We start from the raw sequence: 20739 nt of genomic DNA, 5'->3' as shown, positions 1-20739 counted from the left end.
GTTCACCTATTTCGTTTTTTTTTAACCTTTTAGTACCTAAATATCCAAAAGTCCTAAAACTCATTTGGCCTGCCAATTTAGGTTGCCAAAATGTACCTAAGTACCAAATTCTAAGCTCTAGATCAATTAACAACAGCGTGTTAAGTTCTGCCGGGCTAAATGATCCACCATGGATCATTTGCAAAGTTCTTTGAATTACTTTTTCGAATATAAATGAGCTATATGAAGTTATTGACCGATATCGACCATACTAGTCATACCGTATAATACTAGTCATACAAATTGAATAATAATTACGCCCTCTAGATGCTCAAGAAGTCAAGACCCAATATCGGTTTATATGGCAGCTATATCAAAACATAGACCGATTTGGCCCATTTACAATCCCAACCGACCTACACTAATAGGAAGGATTTGTGCCAAATTTCAAGCGCCTTACTTTGCTACTTCGAAAGTTAGCGTGTTTTCGACAGACAGACGGACAGGGCTATATCGATTTAAAATGCCACTGCGATCCAAAAATACATATACTTTTTGGGATCCTAGCCGAATATCGAGGTGTTACAAACGGAATGATGAAATTAGTATACCCCATCCTATGGTGTGGGGCATAAAAAGGTAAAAAGTAGGTTTTTGAGACGCTCTTCAATTTGAGCCCAAAATCATAATTTTGGCCTTATCCGTTCGCTGGGCAAACATTCACAATCTCGTACTTTTTGGTACTTTCTAGTACCTAATCGAACGAATATTAAAAAAGCCCGTCTTAAAATGCCACGGAGATCCAAAAATACATATACTTTTTGGGATCCTAGCCGAATATCGAGGTGTTACAAACGAAATGATGAAGTTAGTATACCCCCATCCTATGGTGTGGGGCATAAAAAAGGTAAAAGGTAGGTTTTTGAGACGCTCTTCAATTTGAGCCCAAAATCATAATTTTTGCCTTATCCGTTCGATCTGGGCAAACATTCACAATCTCGTACTTTTTGGTACATTCTAGTACCGAAACGTACGAATATTAAAAAATTCCGTCTAATCACGACCCAAGATCACAGTCGTGACAAGTTTCATGATTCCAGATTTGACTGGTCGTTGATCAGTCAGTCTTTTATAGGACGAGGCTAATGCAACAGTGGTGGAAATTCTGCATCCTGACTATGGTCCGGTTTTTGCAGATAAATATCCATCATTTTAAAGCCGCTTCGGCAGCACCAAACGTCTTTCTGATGGCCTTGAAATAAATAATTCTTATTAACAGCTGACTTCCCGGTATATGACACACGATTCAGAGATGCCTCTTTTAAACCACTTGCAGGGAAAAAGAAACTCATTGTAGGAAGTGGCGCTAATGCACATCACCAGATATGGGGAAGTTCGAATATAAACGAAAGGGGCGAGCTGCTTATCGAATATATTATATGTTGCAATCCCTCACCTCGTTGGTCCCTCGCCTTAACAGAAGAAAGACGGATTAGGATAGATTTCGGCACACATTCTGCACAACTACCCCTTCTAGACCAGAATTGAAAGTAGAAACTGCGGAGGATATAGACATTATGGTGGTATCACGAAGGCCCTGAATGACTCGCCTATGTCAGCATGTCCTAGTGCCAAGCCAAGGGCAAACAGCTACCACCATGGTGGACCCCAGAAAAGGGGGAAAGCCACAAGGGCACCACACGAATGGAACGACTATGAGGTAAGAAAATATAAGGGCGAGCTGATAAACGCTCACAACAAATTCTGGGTGGAATTCTGCAGCTCCGTGGAGGATGCATTTAAGACCTTTAGGCCCATTACGCATTTAAGACCTTTAGTGAAGAAACACTATCTTCGAGACCCATTACGGTGGGATATATAAAAGGCAGAATACGCATGCACAATGCCTAATGAAGAAACACTAGAACTTCTCTTTGAATCCCATTTTCCGGCAAACTCTCCAACAGCCAACGTGGCTATAGAAGATGTTGGTCCTGGTATGAGTCTGAGTTTTTTGTGCTATAAAAAGTTTCGACTCCTTTAAGTCGAGAGGCTCTGATGATGTGTCACCAGTTGAATTACAGGCTGTGACCGACAGACTGGCTCTTTGGCTTAGGCAGATATACTCTGCTTGTATCATGATGTCGTATATACCTGTGGGATGGGGGGAGACAAAGGTCCTTACCACACGAAGGTGAAAAGTTTTCGTCCTGGTATGTCAGCTTTCATTCTGGAGATCGACTGCTTCATAAAAAGCATGCATATAATAAGGACAAGTCCACTAAAACAGGCCTTCACGACCTAGACGGCTACATAGAGGGTTCTCTCGCTATCAAGGAATATACAATGGTATAATTTCATGACACTGAATGTGATTTCAATTATATAAAACCGACGTCAATCATGAAGGAGCTGGAGTTTCTAGACATCAACCCTACCGTTAAAAAGTTTACTAATAACTTACTTACTTAAAGAAGCATTACGGCAGGCTTGGGACTTGTAGATCTAAAAAGATTGGTCAGCTGAGCAACGCTTCAAGGAGGTGTACTGTCTCCTCTACATTGAAACGTAATATTGATTGATTTCAATTATATAAAACCGACGTCAATCATGAAGGAGCTGGAGTTTCTAGACATCAACCCTACCGTTAAAAAGTTTACTAATAACTTACTTACTTAAAGAAGCATTACGGCAGGCTTGGGACTTGTAGATCTAAAAAGATTGGTCAGCTGAGCAACGCTTCAAGGAGGTGTACTGTCTCCTCTACATTGAAACGTAATATTATTGTCTCTGGAAGAAAAACGTATAAAAGTGATCGCGTATGTTGATGACGTGGCGGAAGGAAGCTCTATGTGCCACAGAGCCACCGAAAGTTGTCTAGGCGCAAAGACGTGCAAGACAGAAGTAGAATTTTTCAGCAGGAGATACAAGTTACCTACAGTGGCACCTATGTCCTTGGGAGGAGAGATTGCTCCATTTATTAAAAACGCAAAATACCTGGGTGTTTTGATGGACAGGAAATTGAACTTTAAATCCAGCTTTTTGAAAAGAACAAGAAAGGCAACTCTTGTCCTATTCACCTGCAAGAGAGCCTTTGGCAAAAGTTGGGGGTTTAAACCGCGTGTCCGGCGCTTGGTATATACTGCAGTTGTCAGATCTTCAATGATATATGGTTTTGTGACCTGGTGGACGGCGCTTTAAAATTCCACCAACTGCTCAATACTTAACCTGATCCAAAGGATGGCTTGTTTGTGCATTACAGTCGCACTGAGGAAGACACCATCTGATGCACTGAATTTAATGCTACATCTAATGCCTCTGGACATTATGGCTCGACAAAGTGCTACGAGGCTAAGGGATCTTTCTCTTTGGTCATGCGGCGGTTACGTTCCAAACAACATGACCAGGTGGGCTTTGGGGAGTACTCTAAAGATCTAGAACTGGTCATATCGGGAAGGTTATCCGACCACTGCAGTGTGTCTCAAGGGGTGATCCTTGCAATTAAAGAAGTGGTGGAATGGCTATGGTATATTGTTACAACGATTGTCATAAATATCTTCTCAGACAGCCGACAGCCATTAAATCTCTGGAGAACGTATTTCTGAACACAAAAATCGCCCTCGATAGTCACAGATCTCTCGAAAAGATGGCTGATCAGTTCAGTATTCACCTGTTCTGGGTGGGCCACAGAGATATCCCAAGGGATTGTAAAGCGGAAGAGCAGGCGAGCCTAGGAACTAGCTTACACTTTCTAGGGGAACTGGAATCTGTGGGAAAGCGTCTAGCGACATGTAAGCATAGTCTTCAGGATCAGGCCTGAAGGGCAACGAATGATGGATAGTCACAAATGAGAGCAATTGTGTGGCCCAATCTAGACTTGAAGTGGTTACCGCTTTGCTGTCACTGGCTAGAATAGACGGTCACAGGACAGGTCACAGTCTGATCGAAAAACATGTTTACAGGCTGAAGTTTGCCAGTAATGACTTTTTCTGAAGCTGTGAGCACGTCGAGGAAAAAAAGACTATAGAACATCTTATGTGCCGCCCTAGCAGTCAGAAGGAGTTCCACTTTAGGTTCTCATTTCTTTGAGCACTTGTCTGAATTAGGGGATGTGCACATTCGCAAGTTGTTGGGCTTTTTAAAGCTGTCTGGATTATTTAATGGTAGGAACTAGAAAGCATCTTCCTGTTCCAGTGGTATCACAATGGACGATAACGTCTAAGTGAGTCTGATGGTAGACTGCCACAGGTAAAAAAAGACAAGTAAACGCGTGCTAAGTTCGGCCGGGCCGAATCTTATATACCCTCCACCATGGGTCGCAATTGTCGAGTTCTTTTTCCGGCATTTCTTTTTAGGCAAAAAAGGATATAAGAAAAGATTTTCTCTGCTATTAGAGCGATATCAAGATAGGGTCCGGTTTGGACCACAATTAAATTATATGTTGGAGACCTGTGTAAAATGTCAGCCAATTCGGATAAGAATTACGCCCTCTAGAGGCTCAATAAGTCAAGACCCAAGATCGGTTTATATGGCAGCTATATCAGGTCATGGACCGATTTGAACCATGCTTGGCACAGTTGTTGGATATCAAAACAAAACACGTCGTGCGAAATTTCATTCCAAACGGATAAGAATTGCGCACTCTAGAGGCTCAAGAAGTCAAGACCCAAGATCGGTTTATATGGCAGCTATATCAGGTCATGGACCGATTTGAACCATACTTGGCACAGTTGTTGGATATCATAACAAAACACGTGGTGCGAAATATCATTCTAATCGGATAAGAATTACGCACACTAGAGGCTCAAGCAGTCAAGACCCAAGATCGGTTTATATGGCAGCTATATCAAAACGTGGACCGATATGGCCCATTTACAATACCAACCGACCTACACTAATAAGGAGTATTTGTGCAAAATTTCAAGCGGCTAGCTTTGCTCCTTCGGAAGTTAGCGTGCTTCCGACAGACAGACGGACGGACACGGCTAGATCGAAATAAAATGTCGCGACGATCAAGAATATATATACTTTGATTAAATTAGCGAAATGACAGGGTTTTTAAACTGTTGAATTTGTAGGTATTTTAAACCAGGGAAATGAAAAATTTTTTAAACTGGTGAAATTGACCAGTGTTTTAAGCCGATGAGATGACCGGTTCAAAATTATTGGTCCCTAGGTTTGGCATCCCCATATAAAAACCACCGGTCATATGGATAGTCAGGGGACCGGTCACTAAAAACGAGTGAAATCGCCAGTTTGGGACCGGTCCTAAGTCCTGCAGGGTGATTACATGCACACTTATGCCTTCGATACCATACTCACAATAGTTGACTTTCAAATATCGATTATTTTCATATCTGTTACTACATCTTTGGTAACCGACTGGAGTTTGTCTCATAACATATGTCACCTGTTGGAGTATTTGATATTTCATCGTTGTTTAATTTTGCAGCTTCCAACACTTTTGCATTTTCCAAATGTCTCCTCCGACTTTTGAAGCAAATGTTCACGAATGCTGTTGTCGCGTAGACCTCTAGTGAACTGTGCTCTGGCAAATAAATTGGCAACTGACTTCTTACACACCCAAATTCGCACATAGCGGCTCTCTTCTGCAATTTTGTCACAAACTCAGCAATTGTTTGATAGAAACCGATGTTTCTCACCAAGAATGTTCTTCTTTGGAATAAAATGTTGACGAGGAAGTGCAATAATTCATCACATTTCAGTTCAGAAATTTGAAATTTTTGAATATGCCGATGTATTGCAACAGTAGCTTTGCACACAGCTCTTTGTAGCCAATAATGTTTTGAAGTTGCAGATGGTTTTCCGGCCTTTCTTTATAGGTTTGAAATGTTTCACTTTAGAGACGCTGACTCTTTGATTGGATTTAATCAAAGAGTCAGCGTCATTTGGTTTTATTAGCATTCCGTACAGGATGCACTGATAAGGTGAGGTCATGCGAACAGCTGAGCACAATTTTTTTATTATTGTTTTGACTTTGCAGTAAATGTAAATGTCACATGATATCATGATATCTTGATATCACAGCTGTTTTATTTTTCTAAAATTTTAAAAAGATGTTCTATTTGATCCAATATTTCACATAGGCAACAGAACAGTGTTATAATGATGAAAATAAAAATATAAAACACATTTGTAGAAGGTAAGTTGTAAAACAAAGTTTATTTCTAAAACCACTTTGACATTTCAATTTGCGGTATTTGCCACTCAAGGTTTCGTTGGGGGTAGATTTTTATTTTTGTTGTGCTAATGATGTAAATAAATGGACGCAGACTCTTGACCTTTTCATTGAGTTTAGACGCTTTAAAGGTTGAATGCTTCGAAGTTAGAAATGATGTTTATGTTGATACTGGTTGTTGATTGCCAATGCAGCCGTCATCGAGGTTATGACTTAATTCAACTTTTTCATCCGTTCATCGACCATTATTGATTGTTGAAATTATTGAAAAAAACATATTTTCTTCTATTCTGGTCAATACAAAAGACTTTTTTACTAACAAAAGACCAAAAAAATCTTTATGAAACGCAGAAGAATGTAAGAACTGAAGTGAGTAACATTAGCTTTGTTCGGGAACTCAAAAATTTGCACAAATTTTTATTGGAAGTCGTTCGCGTACTTTTTTTTGCCAGCAGAAGAGAGCGCGATAGAGAGCAAATTATGACAGTTCGAAAACAGAGAACCTACAAATTTCTACTGGAACTTTTTTTGGCAGCAGAAATTTGCAACTTTGGACAGATGTTTTGGAAAGGTCAGCTGTTTCATGAAAAGCAGCCGTTATATGAAAATACAAAAGCTAACACCAAAATGAAAATGAATAAAGGTAAGTAAAAAATAAAAAATATTTATTGGTAATTATTAGATTTGTTTCATTTTTAATTACTTTTAATGAAGATTCAAGGCAGCAGCTAGGGTTCAGGTATAGAAAACTCGCCAAATCAAGCTGTAATTTTATGCCAAGTCGGTTGTTCTACATTAAAAGGTAAGTGCAAAATTTGAGGATTTATTTGGAAAATCTAGAAAAATTAAAACATTGTACCCTTCAGACGCCTAAGAAAAGAGGAATGATCGATTTCTTAGGTGTTTTGATGGAATCATCTTCATCAAAGAGATACAATGAAACCAACACCGTTACTTTAAACTTTTTAAGGAGGGAAGATGCTGCGATGGTATTAATTGGGTCTGGCTAGACTGTTTAAAGTTACGCACAGTGGGATTGAAAAAAATTAGTACAAAATAGTCTGCCAATTATGAGCGGATAAGATATCTTCAATGAAAACACAGTGTATGTAGCCGCCACTTTACCAAATAGAAAGCTCCCTTAGCTTCACATCAGTGGTCGCAGCAATTTGTGTAGCCACAATATCCAGCAGCATTAGGTGGTTAGTCCAATGTTTCTTTGTCAGCACACCAAGTGCTGCCGATAGGGGACTTAAGAACGTTGTTTCTACTTTTGTTTATGGTGATGGCATGTAAAACAATTGCAGCCTTCGAAATGCATGTTGATGCTCGGCGAATGGAAATTGTCCAACGGGAGGATTCCAGGTTTCAGTAGCGGGATCACACTGCTCATCTTCCAAACATCGGATACTATAATAGTGTTCAGACAGGCTGAGGACACTTGTAAGGTACTCGACTCCAGGAAGATCCAGATTCTTTAGCATCAGTGTAGAGCTTCCGTCTGGGGCCAGCACCTTGTGATGGCTGTCCAGCGGCACGGAGATCACGGATACTACGAATCGCTCCTTTTCTAGCCTTGTCACTTTCGGCCCAATAAATTGACGTTTATCTTAGGAAAATATATCACAAGTATCGCCAGCATTTTTAATTTAAAAACCATTGTTTTCCTTAGCAAGCTAATAGAAAACCAACAAAACAAAATACAGCTGTTGTTCTGGAAGTCATTGCGTATTTTTTCTTGCAAATTTTTTAAAGAGAGTTAAATGGCTCTTACTCTCCTGCAAATTTTTACTGGAAAAGTACGCGAACAGACCAATTAAAAAGCAAATACGAAGGTGACGGTAGTTACTGGCCCAACGCCAGTACTCTACTCGACTGACCCAATTGCTTGATGTCGAGTGTCGAGCAACCCTGCAATCAGTAGCAACGCCAGATGAAGGAGAGGTACCGGAAGAATAGGAGAGAGGAGAAACGTTAATTCCGCAGAAAGAAAAAGGAAATGGAAAGATGTGAGTGAGATGTACAGGAGTCAGAATCAAGTCCGGATATTCTACCAAAGAATTAAACATCAAACCGATGGCTTTGGTGCAGGCACATCCTCCTGCAGAGACAAAGAAGGAAATCTGGTAACTGGAACAGATAACATGCTGAGGATATGGAAAGAACATTTTACCCAACTGCTAGTGCCCGACGTTGGCGGCGAAGAGAATACCGCAGATCCAATCCCTGATGATGGTATAGAATGTATACCTCCTAGTCAGAATGAGGTCCAAGTAGCAGTGACCTGACTTTAGAACAACAAGCAGGAGCCGACGGGTTACCCGTTGAAGTATTTAAGACCGGAGGCGACACGCTGATAAGGCGTATGCATCAGCTTATCTGCGCAATCTGGCCAGAAGAATGCATACCCGATGATTGGAACCTCAGCATACTATTTCCCGTACACAAGAAAGGATACAAGACGGAATGTGCCAACTACAGAGGAATGAGTCTCCTCCCCATTGCATACAAGATACTCTCGAACGTACTGTGTGAATGATTAAAACCTAAAGTCAATGAGATAATTGGGCCCAATCAATGCGGCTTTAGACCTGGTAAATCCACCTTAGAACAGATATTCACACTGCGTCAAATACTGGAAAAGACCCGAGAAGGACAAATCAACACATACCATCTCTTTGTTGACTACAAAGCCGCCTTCGATACTCCTTTACGTTCAAAGGTATGTGTCTGGCAGTAATTAGAGATAAAACGAAATGAATGGTTTCAACTCCCAAAAAGCCATGCACAACCGAGCAGATAAAGATAAAGAAAATGGAGAAAGTTGGGAACCACAACTTTGAGACAGTCAATAACTTTATCTGCCTCGCCACCGCCGTAACCGAAACAACTGACACCAATTTTGAGATTAAGCGGAGAATAATACTGGCAAACATATGCTACTTTGGACTAAATAAGCATTTAAATTAAGCATAAACAAGGCCACCACTCGACACTGAAGTTAACACTATATAAGACACTGATACTACCCGTGCTGTAATATGGTTCTGAAGCATGGGTACATGTGAAAGCAGATGAGGCAGTGCTTGGAGTATTTGAGAGAAAGATTCTTCGTAAAATATATGGACCAGTTTGCGTTAATGGAGAATATAGGCGACGTATGAACCACGAGCTGTATGAGCTGTGTGACGACGAAAGCATAGTTACACGCATCCAAATACTACGGCTGCGTTGGCTAGGTCATGTTGTCAGAATGGATGAAGAAGCTCCAGCAAAGAAGTCTTTTGAAGGAAAGATCAAGTGATGGGAGACACCTCGAAACTTGGTGTCAGAGATTTTAGAATGAGCGCAGAAGATAGAGGCGCTTGGAACGCTATTCTACGTTCGGCTAGTGGAATAAATATTCTGTCATTACCAATTAAAGGAAAGGAAGGTGACGGTTTAGAGTAAAAAGATATCCATAAATGATTGTTTAAAGAAAATCATTGATGACAAGACAGGGTTTGCAATTCAACGTATGACGGATACTAAAGTCTTCAATTCTAAATGCACGTCCCTCGTTGGAAATCAACAGAAAACTGAGATGTTGGCCTTCGTTAGCTTCTTTCCTCGAAACCTATGGTGAATGCAGTTCAACGTTGGGAAGAATGTTAAGAACATAAGACCAACATTTGTGCCAACAATTAATCATTAATTAAGGTCAGTGGACAAATCGAGCCATTGAGCAGTATCGGCATCTCAGTAATTATGCAAATCCATTTATAGCTACTACTTGGTGTCAATTACTTCTACTAAATTATCCGCATATGTATGCTTAATTGCATTGGGTTGGTGAACATCCTTTCCCCTTGTTTTCTATTTAACTTTCGTAATAATAAGCATTTAGCTTGAAGCCGCTTATTAATTGCAATGGTATATAGACGCAAGCTTAATGAAGGCCAACTTGGTACAGCATTTCAATTGTTTTACTTTGTAACCGTTTTCCTTATAGTTCAAGTGCTCCAAGGAAAAATTAAGAAAATAAAATAGTGACAGATCTTCTTTTTTATTCGACACGATTTTATATTGGAAGCAAATTCGAACGAAAGACGGACCATTAGGACATAAATCGCACGAATTTAATACGATTTTTATTCGCAAACCTTCATGGTTGTTTTTGTTGTTGCATATCTATATATATATATATATATATATATATATATATATATATATATATATATATATATATATATATATATATATATATATATATATATATATATATATATATATATATATATATATATATATATATATATATATATATATATATATATATATATATTTTTTTTAGAGTTACTTACCTAAAGCTATTGCTGATATGGCAGTCGATGCGAAATCTTTTACGTCAACATCCGTATCGTCGTTTAGACTATCCAATATTGGTCTAACTTGCGACTCTATGACGCTGCTGTCAAGAATAGGTGATATTGTTTGAAGAGTTTTTGCGACATTAAAGCGAACATTTGAAACTGGGTCTGAGGCCAAAAGTTGTACAGTTGGCAAAAACAACTTGGTGGTGATGTCAGTTCCACATATTTCAGCCAATATATTCAAACAAAATAGGCATGTCATTCCTTTTTGAAAATATAAAAGTTTTGCATTTTGTATATATATTAAACGAACTTTGGAACTCACTATGCAAATAATTCTTATTTCGCGACAGTGCCAAAATCATTGGAATAACTGCTCTTTCAGCCCATTGGGCTCCAAACTGCTCCACCAACTTTTTCATGTTTAAAGTAGCTGCTTCCCTTATGGCGTATACTTGATCGTCCAACCACCCAACGCAAATACCTTGCAGTTTTTGTTCAAAGAACTCTTGTCCCAATTGACTTGCTATAGAAGGCATGTATTCAATAATGGCTAACCTTACGCGCCATTTCGAATCTTCTGCTAGTTCCATAATAGCAGGGAGCAACGACTAAAATGTAATAGTAGGTAGTTGAAAAAAAAGAGTGCATTCATTCGAAAATACTTGTTACTTGCGAAAGAAGTTGAATGCCTATAACATCATTAATGCGGCTTAAATTGGATATTATATTCAATCGTACTTCAGGGCAGTCGTCCTTCAACTGTTTAAGGAATAATGGTAATAGATGTTCTACAGTATTGTATGACCCGATTATAGAACCAAGCCCAGTTAAAACAGACGCTATTGTTGATTTTACATGGGGGTTTGTATCAGTTACCAACTCGCGGATATATGGTATAATCGATGCCATTATTACGTGCACTTGATCAATTTTGTCAAGATTTAAACAAAAATCCATAACTTTGGAAGCAGCTGCAGCTCTAACCTCCGCTTCTGAATCCTTAAGTAAATGCTAAATACATGATAAAATATATGAAAATATAAAATTTCCTAAAATTTTTTGACAATAAACTCACGTGTAAAGCTGGTATCAAATCTATTTGAGTTATTTTAGGACCTACTGCCTTTTGCAAGTTAACCAAATTTTCGGCCATCATATATCGAACACGCCACGAAGAATCGCGTGGACATTGACGTAATGTTGGTAAAACGAGCTACATTTTAAAGGTAATATAGACTAAAAATGATCTTATGTTCCAATACACTTACAAATTCAACGTCTTCTTGCGGTAAAATGTTCGCAATTCGAGCGCATGCGTCTATGGCTAAAAGGCGTACCGAATCCTTGAACAACAATGTATTTGATCATTTGTAGTATTGTACTTCGCTAAATAATTTGTTACCTGATCGTCTTGTGCTAATTGAATTAAGTTGGTAATAAACTCTGATCTCAGATATTCAATTTCCACAACTTCTGCGAACTCTCCAAGCTTGCTAACTGCAGCTCGACGCACCATTGGAGTCTCATCATTGCACAATGTATGAAAATTATCACGTAATTTTGCTTTAAGAGTCTGAGAAACTCGTTGATAACAAATAGAAAACAATCCACAGGCCGAAGTACGTGAAGTAAACCAATCTCCGCTGGCCAATCGTTGCAAGGTGGGAACAAAATGAATTTCAAGATCTTGGTCGTTATGTTCCGTGGCAACTTTGCACAGCGACTCTACAGCTTTGTCTCGAACCACAGCTTCTTCTACAGTTGCTAAACTTTCCAAAGGGGGTATTAAATACATGGCGAATTCAGGCCCTCCAACCAAACCTGTGACAAATAATGACCATCAAATTAAAAATCAAAATAAGTAAAAATGGGCTTCGTGTATACTTGTAAATTGTCCAAGTTGGTCCGCCAATGCAAGAAGTACTTCATCTTCATCATAAATAGTTTCGGTTAAAAATGGAATTAATTCGGAGCGGGTTCGTTCTTCGCCAAGGGCAATCGCAATAGTAGAAAGTTTTTTAATTGAAAGTAAACGGAGCTTAAAAAATAATAGATATAAACATTGCATTAAACGCGTATGAAAATTTGACTAACATATTGGTGTGAAAAATAATTTTTTAACAAAAAAGCCTGTTTGTCGACGCCGAACGTAGGCGTTCGTTCGACTGGACTTCAAACGAAAAATTTATCGAATGACAAGTTGAACAAACACTCAAGCAGTCCCAAACAAAAATGGGTTCATGTATCGAAACAGTTTTCAAAACTGCGAAGCAAATGTCAAAACCAGTCACTTGATAATTTGCTTTCGAGCTAGAATATTTTTGCAAAAATGGAAAGCAAAAACCAAGCGAAATTTTAAGTTTCAAAATTTTTAGCATTTAAGAACTTTAGATGTCCAACACTGATTCTATAATAAAAACAAGTTAGAGCGTGCTAAGTTCGGCCGGGCCGAATCTTATATACCCTCCACCGTGTATCGCCTCTGTCGAGTTCCTTGCGTAGTATCTCTTTTAGGCAAACAAAGAATAATGAATATGGACGCAGGAGGAGGAGGAGCTTTATCAAGTTATAGTCCTATTTGGGGCTCAAGAAGCAAAATCGGGAGATCGGTTTATATGGGAGCTGTGTCAAGCTATAGATCGATTCAGACCATATTGCACACGTATGTTGAAGGCCATGGGAGAAGCCGTTGTACAAAATCTGTGCCAAATTGGATGAGAATTGCGCTCTCCACAGGCTCAAGAACTCAAGATCTCAGATCGGTTTGTATGGCAGCTATATCAGGGTATGGACCGATTTGGACCATACTTCGCATATATGTATGAAGTGATACCAAAACACGACGTGCAAAATTACAGCCAAATCGGATAGGAATTGCGCCTTCTAAAAGCTCAAGGAATCAAGACCCAAGATCGGTTTATATGACAGCTATACCAGGTTGTGGATCATACTTAGCACAGTTGTTAGGAGTGATATTTCGTCTCAAATCGGACGAGAATTGCGCCCTCTAGAGGCTCAAGAGGTCAGGACCCAAGATAGGTTTATATGGCAGCTTTATCAAAACATGGACCGATTTGGCCCATTTATAATCCCAACCGACCTACACCAATAAAAAGTATTTTTGCAAAATTTCAAGCGGCTGGCTCTACTCCTTCAAAAGTGAGCGTGCTTTCGACAGACAGACGGAAGGACGGACGGACATGGCTAGCTCGACTTAAAATGTCACGACGATCAAGAATATATATACTTTATGGGGTCTTAGACGCATATTTCGAGGTGTTACAAACAGAATGACGACATTAGTACACCCCCATCCTATGGTGGAGGGTATTAAAAACGATTTATTTGAACAAAATATATTTAAAAATTAAAAAAGAATTTTTAGTTTTTTATAATTTTTTTTGAATTGATATTGAATTGTTTTGTGTTTTATATTTAACTACCTGTACAAAGTCCTCTCCGCTGCGCCTTCTTTCACTCTCTTGCTTGATCTGAGCATCATACTGGCACGGTCAGGAAAAAAGTCCTGTTTGGGTGTGCTAGTACGGCTTTTCATATTTTTCGTCCGAATTTGGATATCATACTGGTGCTTATATTGCCTTGGTCGGTATATATGTCCGGTATGGGGGTGTTTTTGGTGGTGAGGTGTACCCAATGTATCAGATTCGTGCTCTAGGGTCAAATACTATTCATATTAGCCTTTGAGGGTGGGGCGGCCGCCCTAAACATTCCACCTTAAATAAGCATACCAAATTTCTAAATTAAACTAAATTTTGCGTAAATCAAAAAGAAACAGTTTGGATGTTAGATCTACTTCTTTCCCTTAGTTTTGGTGGTGGATTGCAGTAGATAAACCGTTTGCCCTAAAAGTGGATATCAGATTCATACTCTACTCCCAAAAAACACATTTGTGTGTGACTAAGGGGGTGTTAATGAGATGAGTCGTCCCTGAAACACTTGGCCATAAAACAGATATTAGATTTGAGCCCCTTTTTGCCATAATCCACAAATATGTCCAAGTAAAGGTGTATATAGGGTGGGGCTACCGGCAACTCACACACTTAGCCCTGGAAAAATGTCAGCATCGTGCTCCACTGTTAAATTCCTTTTATTTGAGTCACAATTGCAATTGGTTAAGGGGGAGTTTATGGAATGAGACTCCCCCAATCACTTGGTCTCAAAATTGGATATCAAATTCGTTTTCTACTATAAAATACCTATTATTTGAGCCCCTTAATGCCATAGTGCGCAAACATGACCGGTTTGAAGGGTGCTTAGGGGGCGGTCCCTGAAAAAATATCTGCATCGTGCTAGAACAAGATTTTGTTTGAGCCCCGTAATGTCAAGCATTTTGAAGGTGGCGATCAAGATATTCAGGGCTACGAGTCTCGTTCAGATCCAAACTCATAAATTTTTTTGTTTTGGTTATCCACACTCAAAATCATATTTTAAAATTACCACTTGGGGTAGCATATCTTTAAAGATACGCAGGTTCACCTGTGTCCATCCCAATTTGAGGGTAAGAAGTGTACGCTACTACAAAAGACCTTTTAATGCTGTCCCATTTTATCCATTAACCATCATGGATGGAATAGGACAGTAGCAAAAGGTCTTTGGTAGTAGAATACACTTTTTATTGGCAGGTGAGTGTCGGTCCCCCCAACGCTAAGACCCAGAAGACAATCTATTTGAGTCCTTTATTGTCGCAAACCACATGTCTTGCTGAATAGCAGAACGTGTCAAAGATACTTGAATTCTTATATAAACATTAGATTCAAACTCTACTGTAATGAACCATTCGTAATAGACCGGTCCCAGACTCTGCCCCAAATGTGTATATCAGATTCGTAGTCATCTCTGAAAGACCTTTCATTTTATACCCATTTTATGACGTTGGAAAGTCATGGCACTAATAAGCACTGGGGGTGGGGAAGCGGCTCCCTCTTCCCCGATCGGCGCGGAAACAGGGTGGCCATTCATTATAAAAAAGCGCCAATAACTCGCCTGATCATATCAAGCATCATAGGCACTCAGTATTTGTGGAAGAGCCGGTGCCGCCCGGCCTCTTATTTCGATGAGACTCTCTGCACGATACCGGAGATTCTTACTCTACTTTTAAATCATTTCATTTTGATACCAATATTGTCCCAATCGGTAAACATGTCCGTGCGGGGGGCTTGTAGGGGGGAGAATGCCGCTCAAACACGAAGGAATAAATTTTTATATCAGATTTGTACTCTACTTTTTTATAATTTTCATTTGATACCCATATTGCCCAAAGCGGTGAAAGAGTCCTGTTGGGGGGCCAATTTAATTTTTGTATAATAGATGAATTACGTGATTTTTTATTTTAACCTTGACTTTGTTTATTGTTGATTAAAGTAATCGTTGAGCGGAGCGGACGAGTTTATATTAGATCCTCAAAGAAAAATATCTATATCTGGGACTAAGGAGAATCAGTAGTGGAATTCTGTAATTTTAACGAAAATCATCAAGTTAAAAAGCGATAACAGAAAAGTTAATGAATTTGGTATTTAGTAGCCACTTTTAACGATAATCGAAAATCAGCAGTTTTCGCTAACGAATGAAAATCGTCAACTAAACGACGGACAATTATTTGGTGTTTGCCTTAACAACGAGAAATAAAAATCATTAATTACAGTGGCATACGAGTATTTTTTCTTGTTATACCCTCCACCATAAGATGGGGGGTATACTAATTTCGTCATTCTGATTGTAACTACTCGAAATATTCTTCTGAGACCCCATAAAGTATATATATTCTTGATCGTCGCGACATTTTATGTCGATCTAGCCATGTCCGTCCGTCTGTCTGTCGAAAGCACGCTAACTTCCGAAGGAGTAAAGCTAGCCGCTTGAAATTTTGCACAAATACTTCTTATTAGTGTAGGTCGGTTGGTATTGTAAATGGGCCATATCGGTCCCTGTTTTGATATAGCTGCCATATAAACCGATCTTGGGTCTTGACTTCTTGAGCCTCTAGAGTGCGCAATTCTCGTCCGATTTGAGACGAGATATCACTTCTAACAACTGTGCTAAGTATGGTTTAAATCGGTCCATAACCTGATATAGCTGAAATATAAACCGATCTTGGGTCTTGACTTCTTGAGCTTTTAGAAGGCGGAATTCTCATCCGATTTTGCACATAGTGCACATTTTGCACATAGTGTATTGATATCACTTCCAACAACTGTGCGAAGTATGGTTTAAATCGGTCCATAACCTGATATAGCTGCCATATAAACCGATCTCGGGTCTTTATTTCTTGAGCTTTTAGCAAGCGCAATTCCTATCTGATTTGGCTGTAATTTTGCACGTGGTGTTTTGGTATCACTTCATACATTTATGCGAAGTATGGTCCAAATCGGTCCATACCCTGATATAGCTATCATGTAAACCGATCTGGGATCTTGAGTTCTTGAGCTTTTAGAAGGGGCAATTCTCTTCCAATTTGGCACAGATTTTGTACAACGGCTTCTCCCATGGCCTTCAACATACGTGTGCAATATGGTCTGAGTCGATCTATAGCTTGAAACAGCTCCAATATAAACCGATCTCCCGATTTTGCTTCTTGAGCTTCGAATCGAACTATAACTTGATAAAGCTCCTAAAAAAGAGATACTGCGCAAAGAACTCGACATAGGCGATCCATGGTGGAGGGTATATAAGATTCGGCCCAGCCGAACTTAGCACGCTCTTACTTGTTATAAATATATGAGATGAAGTTGGCCGCATCGGCCAATTGCTACAACAAAGCATCTTTTTTGGGAACTTGATAAGTCAAAATTTGTAAACATGGTGAAGAAAATTCGATTCGCCCTGACATTTAAAATTTTCTCAAAGATTTGCTTCGACGCATCGGAGCAAGAAGAAAGAATTTTATTAATTTTTGAGTGTCAAGCAAGAAAACACATGTTAAAAATTTTCAAAATTCCAATTAGCTCCAGAGGCTTTACCCACAAAACTGGCTGGAACATTGAGGTCCGATCTGTGTCCTGTTCAAAAAGATTAGCTGCGAGCTACCTTCATAGGTTGCGGTTAGTAGAATGCTCCATACGGAGTAGCTGCAACGGCAGTCGCGCACAATCAGCGGTATCGAGAGGAGAGTCTCAGTGAGAGGCCGGGCGGAACCGACTCTTGCACAAAAACTAAGTGGCTATGATGCTCGATATGATAAGGCGGGTTATTGGCACCTTTAAATAACCAATGGCTACCCTGTTCCCGCGGCGATTGGTCCTTTGGACCGGAACGAGCTTGCTCACCTATAGATGCCTGACGAGGATCGCCACCTTCACAAGAAAGTGTGGCTATAACAACAACCCACAAAACCACCAAGATAGCTACCAAGTTAATGCTAACTCAGATACGAAGATTGTGATAAGAGCTCAATCACCACAAGGTGAGATTGTGTATCCCTTTTTTGCAACTATAGCTCTGAATGTCATATTTTGTCATGCATGTTGGCTCCTTATCTTCTTCATTTTAATGTCTTTCACGGTAATGACGTAAATTTTATCAGTGTTCCTCTGCGCTTCTGAAATCTTTCGGTGGCGACACAATAGACTCTGAGTGAAACTGATAGTGATGGTTGCTAGACGCGTGCCATTATATACCCTAAGTTTACAAAAACCATAACAGCAGCAAACACAATTTATAAAATATTTATTTTGAAGTTTATATTTTTGTACGGCGAATTCAAAAATGAGTTGGCATGTCAAATTCTTTCAGCTATGTTGATGCGGCTAATTGTTACAACAAAGCATCTTTTTGATGAACTTGATATGTCAACATTTGTAAACAGGGCGAAGAAAATTCGATTCGCCTTGACATTTAAAATTTTCGACAAAATTTTTTTCGACCAATCAGAGCAAGAAAACAGAAGTTTATTAATTTTTGGGTGTCAAGAAAACACATTTAAAAATGTTCAAAATACCAATTAGCTCCAGAGGTTTTACCCACAAAACTGGCTGGAACATTTAGGTCCGATCTGTGTGGTGTTCATTGCTGTCACGAGAAGCTGAGCTGCGAACTACCGGGCGCGTCCACTGGCTGCGGACAGTAGAATGCTCCATACAGAGTAGCTGCAACGGCAGTCGCGGACAATCAGCGGTATCGAGGGGAGAGTCTCAGTGAGAGGGCGGGCGGCACCGACTCTTGCATAAATACTAAGTGTCTATGATGCTCGATATGATAAGGCCGATTATTGGCGCCTTTTAAGTAACTAAAGGCCAACCCGTTCCCACGGCGATCGGTCCTGTGGACCGGACCGAGCATGCTCACCTACAGGGGCCTGACAAGGATCGCCACCTACACATGAAAATGTGGCTACAACAACCTACAAAACTAACAAAATGACAGGTATAAATAGATTTCATAAGGTTATTGTAGCCGTAGATAGCTACCAAGGGAATGCTAACGAATGGACCAAATAAGAAAATTGTGATTAGAGCACAATCACCACAAGGAGTGGTTGTGTACCCCTTTTTGGTTCTTGGATATCTGTCCGATTTTCAGGTCATTTGAAAAGGACAGTTAAAGTTTGTTGGCTACGAGGATAACGTTGTCACCATGGTGTTTGGCCGTTCAGAGTGCACATAGTGTACTGTCAAAATACTAGGTAACTTGGTATGTTCAGTGGACCTCTGCTAGATGTGATGGAGCTGCTGCTCTCACTTCTGAATGTCCTGAAAAGCCATTGCAATGTCAGGACTTTGACTGGTCACAAGGCGGACTTGTTGGACTTGCTTGATTTGTGGGGATGAGTAGGAGGAATCATAGACGGTTGATCACTTATAATGAGACTGCCCCAAAGTAAGTATTTAAGTATTGCAAAAGTATTTTCGCCATTCTTGACTACTTTAGCTTTAAATTGCATATTGGAGGGAGCTTCTCCAGACCTCCTGGCCATTTTCTAATGCATGTTGGCTCCTAATCCTCTTCATTTTAACGTCTTCTGCGCTATTTGAATCTTCCGGGGGCGACACAATAGACCTAAGTTCCCTGAGTAAAACTGATAGTAAATGGGATTGCTAGACGCGTGCCATTATATGCCCTAAGTATGTGCCCAAAGACAATTTATAAACTATTTATTTTGAAGTTTATATTTTTGTACGGCGAATTCAAAAATGAGTTTACGTATAAAATTCTCTCACCTGGGTTGATGCGGCCACCTGATAAATACGCCTTGTATAAGATTACATAAATTGGTTTAAAATATTTCACAAACATTTAATTTCGTTCATTCGTGGAACAGGAAATAATTTTTGAGAAAAAAAATAAAAAGTCATCACCCTAATGAATAAGGTCCTAAATTGACTTGCTGGGTAGAAATGTAGTGTAGGTAACGAATCCTTATTGAATACTTATAAATTTGGTTATTTTTATATAACTTAATTCCCCTGTATCATATTTTGATGAGTTTCTATATACCATTAGAGAAAATCTTTAATATAAGGCGATTTGGTAAAAATTCCACACGAAAAACGATTATAAAAATTTCACAAAAATTCCATTTCTAAGCGGCGTGACATTTTTCAAAATTTTAATTGAATAAATTTTATTTTAGTTCAGTTAGTCAGTTTTATAGAAGAGTATTCCTTCGTAAAACAGCAAATAGTTTTTGAGAAAAAATTCAAAAAATTCACCCTAATGGACATCCCCCAGCTTACAAAGGCGACGTCTTCATAAAGGATGGGACAGCAAATACGCCACAGTGCACTGACAGGAAAGCCAATACATATAGGGTGATTTTTTTGAGGTTAGGATTTTCATGCATTAGTATTTGACAGATCACGTGGGATTTCAGACATGGTGTCAAAGAGAAAGATGCTCAGTATGCTTTGACATTTCATCATGAATAGACTTACTAACGAGCAACGCTTGCAAATCATTGAATTTTATTACCAAAATCAGTGTTCGGTTCGAAATGTGTTCATTCACCGTTCAGCGATGAGGCTCATTTCTGGTTGAATGGCTACGTAAATAAGCAAAATTGCCGCATTTGGAGTGAAGAGCAACCAGAAGCCGTTCAAGAACTGCCCATGCATCCCGAAAAATGCACTGTTTGGTGTGGTTTGTACGCTGGTGGAATCATTGGACCGTATTTTTTCAAAGATGCTGTTGGACGCAACGTTACGGTGAATGAACACATTTCGAACCGAACACTGATTTTGGTAATAAAATTCA

The 20739-nt window shown here is 39.4% G+C and overlaps 1 protein-coding gene across 7 annotated transcripts in view; it reads right to left on the bottom strand.

The window, feature by feature from the left end:
* Positions 1–20739, bottom strand: part of LOC106092193 (serine/threonine-protein phosphatase PP2A 65 kDa regulatory subunit) — a 253513-nt gene that overhangs the window by 99638 nt on the left and 133136 nt on the right. For 6 of the 7 annotated variants that reach the window (XM_059364665.1, XM_059364669.1, XM_059364666.1 and 3 more), the window contains exons 2-8: positions 12418–12571; positions 11936–12354; positions 11802–11876; positions 11609–11746; positions 11203–11544; positions 10856–11141; positions 10522–10794 (exon numbers count right to left, since the gene is read on the bottom strand). In XM_059364665.1, the coding sequence (XP_059220648.1) occupies positions 10522–10794; positions 10856–11141; positions 11203–11544; positions 11609–11746; positions 11802–11876; positions 11936–12354; positions 12418–12571 (1687 nt within the window). Of the gene's footprint in view, positions 1–6881; positions 6969–10521; positions 10795–10855; positions 11142–11202; positions 11545–11608; positions 11747–11801; positions 11877–11935; positions 12355–12417; positions 12572–20739 lie in introns of those variants that run through there. The other variant, XM_059364668.1, reaches the window with a different exon arrangement.

This window comes from Stomoxys calcitrans, chromosome 3 (assembly GCF_963082655.1).
Source record: "Stomoxys calcitrans chromosome 3, idStoCalc2.1, whole genome shotgun sequence".
Classification (NCBI taxonomy): Eukaryota; Metazoa; Arthropoda; class Insecta; order Diptera; family Muscidae; genus Stomoxys; species Stomoxys calcitrans.
The sequence above is the reverse complement of the archived record's forward strand: the minus strand, read 5'-3'. Positions and strand labels throughout refer to the sequence as shown.